This window comes from Asparagus officinalis, chromosome 7, assembly GCF_001876935.1.
Source record: "Asparagus officinalis chromosome 7, Aspof.V1, whole genome shotgun sequence".
Lineage (NCBI taxonomy): Eukaryota > Viridiplantae > Streptophyta > Magnoliopsida > Asparagales > Asparagaceae > Asparagus > Asparagus officinalis.
The window spans coordinates 11459081-11471420 of record NC_033800.1 but is presented as its reverse complement, the minus strand read 5'-3'; the positions used below and the strand labels follow the sequence as shown (position 1 = coordinate 11471420).

Sequence of the window (12340 nt, the reverse complement as noted above, 5' to 3'; positions counted from 1 at the left end):
ATTCACCTCTCATTTAAAGATAATAGTTAAATAGAGTCCCAGTCAGGCAAAAAACCACTTCAATTGCATGTGATACACAGTTTAGACTTTAGTCTAAAAACAAAGAAGTACACACTCTAGAAGAGAAGTAAACCTCGTTCAACCGAAGATCACAGCCATACCGCAGTTGAGTGCTTGAGTTGAAGATATGCTCCATACCATCACCAGGGAATTCTCCTTCCTCAAAAGATGATGAAGATGTAGTAACTGGCTGCAAATGAAGCATGTATGGTACTGACATAGAGACTAAGTTTGCATTATTTTGAGAACAGTGTTGCCCTTTGAAGGAATGTAAAATTGTCATTGCTAATTCCTCTCTCCCGACAAGAACATAAGCAGCGGGAGGCCAGTCTGTTGGAGGACATTCTCGGCATTTGTCTAGTGCCTGTGCAAAGTCATTCACATGTCAGGTAATAAAATTATAGCTACATGGTGAAACAGGCACTTTATGTGGAGTTATTTGATGAACAGGCATTTATGTGGAGTTATTCCTAGGTATCCAAGGTCACAGGAAAAGAGAAATTTTTCAATTTTAAATTTGAACTCGAAGCATAAAAGAGTGCAGATATACGCTGAAATACAACATTGAGAAATTAGACGTAAACACAACCACACTGTAGAAGTATAAAGCAATAAGAAGAAAGGAGAAACTCACATGACGTAGAGGAAGAGAAACACCAATAGGCAGTAAGTCCAGATGCTTGCGTCCAAATTCTTCAGCAACCATAGCCAATATAGTTAGTTCCTCTGGTGTGCTGGCCGATCCCTTAGCAATATCACAATATACCCCAGAAGAGAGCTTTTTGCCAATCCTTTCAGCTCCTAACAGAAGACTATAGAAAGCAACTACTTTTCGAGCCCAGCTTATGATCTGACATTTGCTTTTACATACTAGAAAAGGTATGTCTCTTAAATCAGCAGAATTATAACCCAGACGCAGACATTTTTCAAGCCACTGAAAAAGGCAAGGTGGAGTTCTTGGCGCAGCAACAGAACAAAATGAATGAACTTCACTTTTGATACAAGGGAAGTCACGAATATAATGGTCAACATAGTTCATCTCGCCCAAAGCAGTAGCAATATTACATAACAAAACAGAAAGGTTTTCTAGATCTCTGTAGAGACAAGCAAACATAAGAACTTAGCAAATAGGTGAATGAAACAACCAATATGTCACAGAAGAAGCTGATAATTTAGGATAACTAATTAAAAGAAAACATACTACAACTAAAAGTTTTACTCAAAGATCAAACACTCCAAAAGGTAAAAATAAAAAGGGTGAATTAGATTCTTTAATTTACAAGATATGACTGGACTACTGTATTCTCAGATTCTTCAATTATATGACAAAAGGCAGCATCAGAAAATGGACAACAAGAAATGGTTCCAGAACAACTAGATGCACAACATGAAAATATGATGTAAACAATTGCAAACCAGAACCCAATAATAGTGGTGCTAATTTCATTTGCACCTCCATGAATTAGTACCAAACAAGAGAATTCACTGGTCTGACTAATTAGAGATCCACATACACATAAATATGTGGATAGCGGATACGAGTTGCCACCTCACTTAGAAAATGATCTACCAAAATAAAGAGGTAGTGAAGCGACCAGCTCTGATGTGTCTAGCTGGGTGAGTATCATGACTAGTCTATTTCTTGGTAGCTCATTTTTATACATGCAAATGTATACAACAAACGCACACACATATAGAGTGAGAGAGAGACTTGAGTGAGGTAGTCTGGGTTACTACTAATAGTATACAATATGCAAATGCTAAATCCAAATCTAAATTTTTGATTCCTTGAAAATATATACCGTTGGATGTAATATAATACATACAAACTGCTAGAAACAAAATTTATGTTTTCAATGTCTTTAATCATGAAACTAAGGACAAAAAATATTAAACAATTTTACAAAAATTCCGAAATATCAACTTTGACAACATGTGATGCATTGGTTAAGTACTTTAAATTTTTATTTGTACATAGTTATGTATAGTAGATCATACATAACGGTCGACTTTCAAGTTTAAAATCCAAAATCTAAATTTGGATTGACTGCATCAAAAATTTGGATACTACTAATAGTAGCATAACTCATACATACATACATACATATGGAAATGATGGTTATGGGATGACGGCTCATTTAGCAAAATGAGCTATCAAGAGATAGAATAGTGAGGTCCACACCTTTTGATGTAACTAGCAAGGTGGGCCTCACCACTTCATGCCTAATATATACAGAGGGTAGGGTTACAATACACAGGATATAACTAAGTTAATTACACACGCCTATAAAAATACAACTTTATCCATCTATATAGTAAATCCAAACTATTCATTTAGAAAAATAAGCTGCCACTTCATACTTAATATATAGAAGGTAGGGTAACAATACATGAGGTATAACTAAATTAGTTATGCACGCCTATAAGAATACACCTTTATCCATCTATATAGTACATTCAAACTGTTCATTGACATCAACAGGTCATCAAATTAATATATGTGGATCAAAAATCAGATGGCTTAGAATTTTCTATCCTATACTTCAAGCAACTAAAAATAAATGATATCTTAGACCATTACTGCATAAACTAGAAATATTTAGCCTATGTGATTTTTTATCTTCATGGACTTTTGAATGTATAGATCATAATGAACGGTATGGATCGTTAATATTCATGGTCAAACATGTATTTTCACAGGTGTGTTTAACTAACTTAGTTACACCCTATTTGTATTGTAATCCTACCCATAGACACACAGGATATATATATAGAGGTAAACTTATGTCAACTTAAGTGGACAAGAGGACTTTGTCCACCAAACTTTCTATCCACTCATATATATATATATATATATATATATATATATATGTATATATATATATATATATACTATATATATATATATATTATATATATATATATATAAAGTCTCTTCATATCGTGCATGGATCCCTTAGGAATCATCAATGGATAGGAAACTTTGCTGTGGATGGTCCATTTAAGTTTGACATAAAAATTTCTCTCTCTCTCTCTCTCTCTCTCTCTCTCTATATATTTATATAATATATATTATATATATATATATATATATATATATAGAAAGCAGAGAGAGAGAGTAAAGCTCCTATAATTCAAGTAGATAGGAGCTTGTTATCCACCAACTTTTTCTCCATTGTACTTTGAGATTGTGCTAGCATGTGTATAAAAATCAATATACACATCTCAAAGATACTCTTCATGTCTACAAAGCAAAATCAAAGGCGCTAAAAATTTGTTGGATGGATATATATATATATATTATATATATATATATATATATATATATATATATATATATATATAATATATATATATATACACATATCATACCCAATATTTCCTGTATATACACACACATATAGGGTTTGATAGTTATGAGGTGGTAGCTCATTTAGGGGCTGTTGCGAGTGCAGTTGCATGCAATTGGGTCACAGATAGACATGGATCAGGCCCACCCCACTAGTCACGTCGGATGGATGGACCTCACCACCATTTATCTCTTGGTAGCTCATATACCAAGAGATAATAACTACTCCATTTAATTTCAGTGACTAGTTTGTTTTCTTTTAATTAACAAATACACAAACAAGTAACAAAAAATCTGAATGGGTCAATAATGGAACACAATCCACAGGAGGAAGCATGAAATAATGGACTAGAATCTACAACTAGCTGTCAAAGAGAAATTCAAAGAACCTAGTAATCAGTTGACGAATAGGAAAACTGACTTTGTTAACTATGTAGGTTCACGCAAAAAAGCTTGCTCCAAGATCAATGAAGAACCTAGGAGGAGGTACAGAGGGGAATTATACTATTTTTTATAGATGTAGAATTGCATTCAACTGTGAATCATGGCATAACCAAAAGCATCCTTCAGAAAATAAATACACAAAAGGAAAATTGCATTGCATAAAGATACAAAGTTGTCGGCGAATGCACTGCAAAGGAATTTTACAGGAAGAGTGATAAACAGAGGGAAACAAATCACTATTTACCGTTTGCGCAGGTTATCAAGCTTTAAGCTTTCATAGACAGCATGCAAAGATTCCAAAGATTCCCTAAGGAGCTGACCATAAAATGACACATCACTGTTTTGTTCATTCGCTAAGTAGGAGCCAGAACAATTGTATCCTGGAGAAGATATACCACTTGGAAGAGAAACAGCAACAAATGAAGTATGTTTGCAGTAATCAATGTTAAACTTGCTATTTGTCAAAAAATTCCAAGCAGTTTCAGCTGATCTTGAAGAATGATCAGGAGAAGAGGAATATCGTTTACAAATCTTCATTATTGCAGCACTAAAGGACTCCCAGTCGGAATCAACATGGGAATGAATATCAGATAAATAATCAGATTCACCATCTCCCCACAAAAGAATAGCAAAATGCTCAAAGAAAGATGAACGCAGCCCCTCAAACATTGCTGCAATGCAGTCATTTGCCAGGGAAGATGATGGATGTCTGCGAAGAGCACATCTAAATACCTGTAGAAAATGGAATGCTTAGAAAGATCAATATAAAAAAATTTAATCTACAAATGAAAAAAATATAAGATAGATAATATAAATTTATCTTCAATAATTTTATATTCTTGAATCTATCATTAGGACATAAAATATTCACCTCATCTCTAACTATTAAGAGAATGTTTGGCTTTCTATTTATACGTTTAATATTTGCTCAGAATAAGTCAATAACATTACATAAAAACAAGATAAAAGTATAATCTCCCATCCCTCAGTATATAAGCGAGTTCAGGAAAGATAAATGTCGATGACAAACCTGTGGACATCTCTTTCCTCTCAGAATGCTCAACCATTTTTCCATCATATAAACCACCCAATGTCTTGAAACAGAACTGCCAACCACATGAGAGGGCAAAAAACATGCTAAGCTTTACCTTTGCTCCTCCAATTAAATGTTGATGACTATGGATCTTGCATTTTCCTAGGGCACACCTCAAGGGTTAAACATATGCTATGCTACAACTCAACCCACCCTCTGTCCTGCTTCACCTACAATCCTCTGCACCCGCTTTTGAAAATGTTGATTAAATTATAGAGATGTATACCAATTTTAGAGTCACACGACTACTGCCTGTGACCTAAAGTTATTGAACTTTTCGGCTATTTACACTTTTCTATCATGAAGTTTACACCTTTTTAAAACTTTGATGCCCTAAAGCTTTTCGAACATTTTCACACCCTGAAGATTTCACTGGCAGAATTTTTTTTTTTTCTGTTTCAAGTGTAACACATGCGTAACAGATAATGCATTTAGGACATAACATCCTACGGACAAAAAATGCAATACTCTATACCCCATAAAGTTTACATCATATTTGTCAGGACTTTGGTAGAAATAGATTTCGTCTTCATAGAACGAGGAAGAAATGAGGTGGAGGTTATTTATTTTTCATCATGAGGATATTATTGTCCAAGTGAAAGTTAATTTTCCAATGAAGCGAGATCTCTACTATCTTAATGTTTCTTATCTATTATTATACTTTAAGTCATTCATAAATCTCTGAAATAATCTTAGTCTATTGCCCACTTTGATTAGTTTGTTCCACAAAAATTTAGACCTCCAGTACACCTGCAGCCTTTACAATTGAATTTCTCCTCAAATTTCTCATAAACCCTCAAAGCGGATGGTATTACATCAGGAAGGTAATGAGAAACACTTCACATAAAGGGTTCAATCACTAAAGAAATTAATAAATTTATATATAGTAACGCATGTTACTATCCTTATAGTGGCAATTTAGCAAGAAAAAATTGTCACCAACTGATGGTTCAGTGGTTAAACAAATACTTGCAGTTTTAGTTTAGGATAACAAACCACATAACAAAATTTGAAGCCGAAAAGAAAACTAATAAGAAAACACTATGTTCAAACAAAGCTAACAAATAAATACGACTTGCGAACAAAAAGTAAAACACTAAAGGTTAAAGCCACAATCAGCATGATGCAAAATGGAATAACATAATACCTGGCCATTATTGGCAACCACATTTATTTTCCCTTCACCAGCATTGTCTACCCCTCTAATCTTCAAGCCATAGCAGGTATCTGATATTTCTTGACTGTGATCATTATGTGAAATAAGGCTCTTCCCCAAACTAATTGGTAATTTGCATAGACGTTGTCTTCCAGACTGCAATTTTCAAAAATAAAAACATTATTTAAATAATAGAACAAAGTATGCCTCGCCAAGTAAATTGATCGAAACCACAAATAGAAAAATAACTTCAGAAAATGAATCACCCTTCACCAACGCCTTCCCCATAAGTTATTGTAAGTGGAACCCACAAGATGATGCAAAAATTATCAAAAAAAACTCATAACCCTATTCTTTACCATAAACTGAATGCATTTATATCTCATTGGCTCCCCATATGCATCGCACACTTAGAACTAGCAACATTTTTAACTAAAAAGTTCATCATTAGGATATGTATAAACATCAACCAGCCTTCTCGACATGAGATCATCAACCGAGTTGTCTGTCAATAATTCATATTTCTAACCCACTAGTCACTACTATCCTCCTCACAAATTTCACCTCCGTCGTCAATTATTTTCTTGAAGGATACCACAGAGAACTAAGAAAATATCTAAGTTATTGGTGATGTCATAGAAGAGATTGATCTACATGACTAATTCAGGATCATATCCAAATTCTATGTAAAAACTGTAAAACATTAAAGTCAAGGGAGCAATAAGTTGAAACAAAATATATCCTCAGGGAAGAAAGAAATTAGGAAACAAGAGGAAAATTATGTACTTATGTAGGATACAAAAGAACAAAACTTCTATTCTTCATTTGTTTCTCACTTATATGATTCCATTGAATATGGGTCTGAAGATGCAAAAAGATGAAGAATATACAATTTCCAGACAAGAAAAGTAGAAAATCTCAATCAAAGATATATCGCTAATAGCAATCAAAGGAAAATTTCCCGTACTTCAAGAAAAAGGTTTCAAAAGAATATTTATAAAAGAATATATTAAAAAAGGAACCTTAAAACAATACCTATCAATGAAATATATATATATATATAAAGCATAGAATGAAACTTACATAGAGGAGAAAATTCTGATCAGAACCCAAGACAATAATGTCAGTCAAAGGTAGAAGTCCAACTTTAACTCTGTAATGATACTTGCACACTGTTGATGCAGTTATAGAAAGATTGTGCAAAATAAATAATCAAATAAATGTACTATTAGTACCTTGGACGTGTAACAACGACTGGAGCAGCATCAATTGCAGAAATACTCCAACTCATATGAGGTCTAATATCAATAGGAACGCCATCATTTCCCTCGTCAACTTGAAGTCTGATAGCTAGAAGTACTTTTTGTTCTTGCAGTAGAAAACAAATGACTGGGACCCCATCATTATCAATTGAAAGGAACACCTAATAAAGCATTTGCAACTAGATTGTTACTTAAAAAGCCAGATGACATTCAATAAGAAGGAATATTAGCCTTTTAGAGAATGGATCTAACATCTTCAAAAAAAACCATATGTTCACTGGGTCATAAGAAGTACGTGAAAAGCGAGAGATACTAAATTAGCCATTAGCAATCCACCTATGTCCATTAAGCTGTAAGTTTCTAAAGTAATGTCATCACAGTCAAAATGTGGACATNATGCAATGATCAAACTATTCCAATGGATGATATGTTCAATTCATCATGATCTAAATGTCTCAAAACATCTATAAAACGAAAATCATGATGTTTTAATACTTATAACACATTTTTCATTGTCTTTTTAGTTGTGTTGTCGTAAAGCCATTAATTTTACGATCTCTTGATGCATAATCTGTGCCTAATTTTTTGTTTGTATACCATTCAAAACATATAGATCAAAATGAATGGAGTGGATCAAATAAATTGATTTCTTATAACGTAGTTTTGAAGGTGCATTCTTAGATTGAATCTAAGATGACACCTTAGGAGCATTTTTCCCATATACGCGCGCACACACATAGATATAACATTTGTATGTTTCTTTTACTATCTATAACAATTAAGAATCAAGTTAAGTCAAACTAGGAATTAAGGTTTAACAACAAAAAATTAATTTTGATCGCATGGGATACAATGAGTATTTTTTCAAATCTTCAAGTAATTAGTTTTTCTTTTTGGGTTCAAAAACCTGTTGATTCTAAGCTTGATATACCAAAGAAACTAATGAGGATTATAAGTAATAGGTTTCGTGTAAATGAGAGAACATTGATCTTATGTAATTATAAATTTGATTTCACACACACATACACACACACATATATATATATATATGAGAAAACGAGAGGTGAGCTGGCAGCGTAGGAAAATTCCTACACTGTTGCCACGTGTCAACTTTTAATTCGTTTGTCACACATTTGCAATAAATACTAAAATAACAATTAATATTTGGTTTTAATTTGAAATTTAAATAGAACAAGGACTTGGATGAAAAAAAATCCAACCCATTCCTTCCCCAAAAACGCCGCTGATTTCTCATCTTCCCCAAACAACCATGCTCTCTTGCCATCAAGGGTTCCTCTCGGTAACGAACTCCTCGGCAGATCCTTTAGTTGCTTTTAAGCTCCTGGTTGGTGTTTTCCTGAACAAAAAAGGCCTGCAAAGACAGAAATTCATAAGCCAGCTCATAAAAGAAGAAAGAAGAGACTACAAGGTTCTCCAAGAAAATAAATCGAGAAAGAAAGAAGGGGAAAACATGTGCAACCGAATCCTCAAACTCAGTAGGCTCAACGTCCTTGTCCTTGTGTATTTTCATCCTTGCCGTCAACATTTTTTTTATACCAAAGCTCACCAATAGTAAATTGGTTGATAGAGAAAAGCAAATGACAAAAATAATTTCTGTAAAATAATGCTCGAACAGATGTGGATGTGTAATAAAATGTGATGCTTAGCACGATCTCTTATCATCTTGGTATCTTAAAATGCATTAAAATGTTATTATATTTTCTCTTAATTTCATGAACATAAATAGTCATTCTAATTGAATGCTTCTAGTTTCTGACAGCAAAAGCTCACTAAGTACAATAACATATTATCAGCTTAAATAATTTACGGGAACAAAAGAGGAGTTCGAACGTCGCTGAGAAGAACCCTAGACCAGAGAACCCTAGATGGCAAGAGAGCGTGGTTGTTTGGGGAAGATGAGAAATCAGCGGCGTTTTTTGGGAAAGAATGGGTTGGATTTTTTGCATCTAAGTCATTGTTCTATTTAAATTTCAAATTAAAACCGAATATTAATTGTTATTTTAGTATTTATTGCAAATGTGTGACAAATGAATTAAAAGTTGACACGTGGCAGTAGTGTAGGAATTTTCCTATGCTGCCAGCTCACCTCCCGTTCTCTCTCTCTCTCTCTCTCTCTATATATATATATATATATATATATATATATATATATAGAGAGAGAGAGAGAGATATGGGTATGCTTGGTACTAAGCATAAATTTTGTACTTATTAGTGAGGTGGCACAATCCCCTCTACTCATTCAAATGGGGGACCACATTTACATGAGTTGAGGAGTGCATGGGGATATGTAACCATTTGAATGGGTGGATGAGATTATGCCACCTCACTACCAAGCATAATTTTTTGTGTTTGGTACCAAGCATACTCATTTTTCTCAAAAAAAAAATATATATATATATCAAGGTTGTTGATAGCGGATCGCGGCGCGTCGCGGCGAGGTACCGCTAAGGCTATATCGGGCTATTGCGGCGAAATCACGGCAAATAGCGCACGGTCAAATAGCGGTCAAATTTAAATATATTTAAATATCCTAAATAATAAGAAAATTTATAAAAAATCTAAAAATTCAATTAGTTGTAAATTTCTTGTATTATCAATAAATAACAATTAATAAGCTTGTTGTATGAATGAAACTATGAAGAAATTCAAAAAATATAGCATCATAATATGTGTGATAGCGGGTTTAGCGGGTTTAGCCGCTTTTAACAACAAAAATCCGCTTTTAACTGCGAAAATCCGCTTTTAACCGCGAAAACCCGCTTTTAACCCGCTAAAATCCGCTTTTACGCGCTATTCGAATGAATAGCGAATTTTCCCGCTTAAGCCAGCCGCGAAACCCCTACGCGTAGCGCTGAAGGGCCGCGACCACTATTCGCGCCGCTATAACCCCGCTATTGGCCGCTATTTACAACACTGGTTGACATAAATATCCTAAATTATATTTTTCGTAAAGTTTTATTTCTTATTTCGAGAGAGAGTAACCTTAATCCTCCTCTATAGTGGATTTGTTAAACCCTCTAAATAAGAGGTTAACTAACTTTAACCCTTGTAAAGGGTTTGTTAACCCTTTGACCAACTTACTTCGTTTAGACGGTTAAGGAGGGATCAAATCCCCTTAACCCTTCTCTTAACCCCTTGTCAAAAGGGACCTGAATGTTTTTCCAAGTTACAAACCTTCTCTCCATGTCTTGGACGACTTTTATATTTTTCTGAAGGTTTCTTTCAAGTGTTACTAATAATTACTGGTCCAGTTTAGGTCATCATCATTGTCTAATTCCCCACTCCCCCACCCCAACATTCCCCACCCTACCACCAGCCCCACCACACCCAAAAGAAAAAACAACAGCCCAACAATGAGCATACAAGATGGACACAGCAAAGAGCAGAATACATGACATCAATATATAGGAACTTAATCAAATTTATATAGATAACCAGTAATAGAACTTGGATCAACCCCGTGAGTTTGTCACCCAGTAAACAAATAGAGAAAAGAGGGGTAATTATAAATTCTAGCAGATAATTCAATGTTAGATAATGAACCTTATTCAATATAAATCACACAATCAAAGAACAATCCAGTGCATGTAACATGTTTTATCCATTGTCTGTATCAGTTCTCTTCCTTCACATATCAACATATACATGCTGCTTTAAATATCTCCAATATAGCCAATATATCAGCCGATGTATCTTCTTATAAGACTTGTTGCAAAATGATATGGTCCAAATATCCTTTACCCTTTTTTGGCAATTTTTGGGTGATATATTCCGGACATGCCCAACATATCAACCGATATGTTAACCAATATGTCATTTTATATGGCTTGTCGCAGAACAATATACCGCTTTTGAAAATATTTCGGCAATATATCATTATTTTCCCAATATACCAGGTGACATTTCTGTCTCAAACAAATCGGCCAAATGATACAATGTCGATTTGGACTTTTATTTGTTTCAAAAAAATTGTTTTGATTTATGGTTCAATTGACTATGCTTAGATTTCATTAAATATGTTAGACATTACATTTTACTATTTTAGGACATTGTATCATATATGCACATAAACCAATATGGCACTTCGATATTTACTACATATCCTTGATACTTCCCGATATCTGCAATTCGGTATGGATTTTGACCATCCGATATTTCCGCAATATCCAATATTTAAGACCTTGATATACGTCATCAATTTGTATGACCGGACACAACATCACCCACAAAGGGAGAAATGCAAATTGCACAATAGCTACAACTTAGACAATAATAATAAACACCATATAAACAAAGATATATGATAGAATTCTCATACTTTCGGCTAATTATAAACTGTAGCCACCTTTCATGTTGATTTAATTTCACGTACCAGAAAAATAACCTAAAAATTGATGTATGGTGACGTTAATAATAGTGTCATTATGTTCCCTATTAGGTTTCATTCGGTTTGGCTGTTGCAAAGTGCATTTTTTTATAACATTTATCAGATTTGACAAAGTACATTTGTTTAATAGCTCAGTTATGCCACCAAAAAGATTCCATCTTCCCTTCCCTTTTTAACTTCCCTACTTTCTTTGTCTCCAGTCTTAAATCTTTTACGTTTTATTTCATTCTGTAGGTCATCTTTCTTTCTTTTGTCCTAGGTTTATCTTATGCTACAACAGTTATATGAGACATGTTTTGAGACTTTTGGCTAATATAGGCATTTAAGACCAACATGCCGCCTTGATGATACCGGAAGACCTTGACTCATATGCTTCTTATTTTTGTATCGCAGATTGCCTAGTAAAATAGTGTTGAGCCCATCTGTTATTTTTAACATGCAGACTATGCATCATCCACACCATTAAAACATAAAAAAGAAAGTGAAACAAATAAATATTAACATTTACATTCAAGATAAACTGATTATTATATTGTCTAAAACCAAGAAAATAATTCATATTAGTTAA

General features: G+C 33.8%; 1 protein-coding gene across 1 annotated transcript in view; it reads right to left on the bottom strand.

Annotated features, from left to right (window-relative positions):
- LOC109849585 (anaphase-promoting complex subunit 1) overlaps positions 1–12340 on the bottom strand; it is a 40800-nt gene that overhangs the window by 26286 nt on the left and 2174 nt on the right. Inside the window, exons 6-11 of the mRNA XM_020419434.1 lie at positions 7338–7525; positions 7186–7255; positions 6094–6258; positions 4098–4585; positions 695–1154; positions 134–424 (exon numbers count right to left, since the gene is read on the bottom strand). Coding sequence (XP_020275023.1) covers positions 134–424; positions 695–1154; positions 4098–4585; positions 6094–6258; positions 7186–7255; positions 7338–7525 — 1662 coding nt within the window. The remainder of the gene's footprint in view (positions 1–133; positions 425–694; positions 1155–4097; positions 4586–6093; positions 6259–7185; positions 7256–7337; positions 7526–12340) is intronic.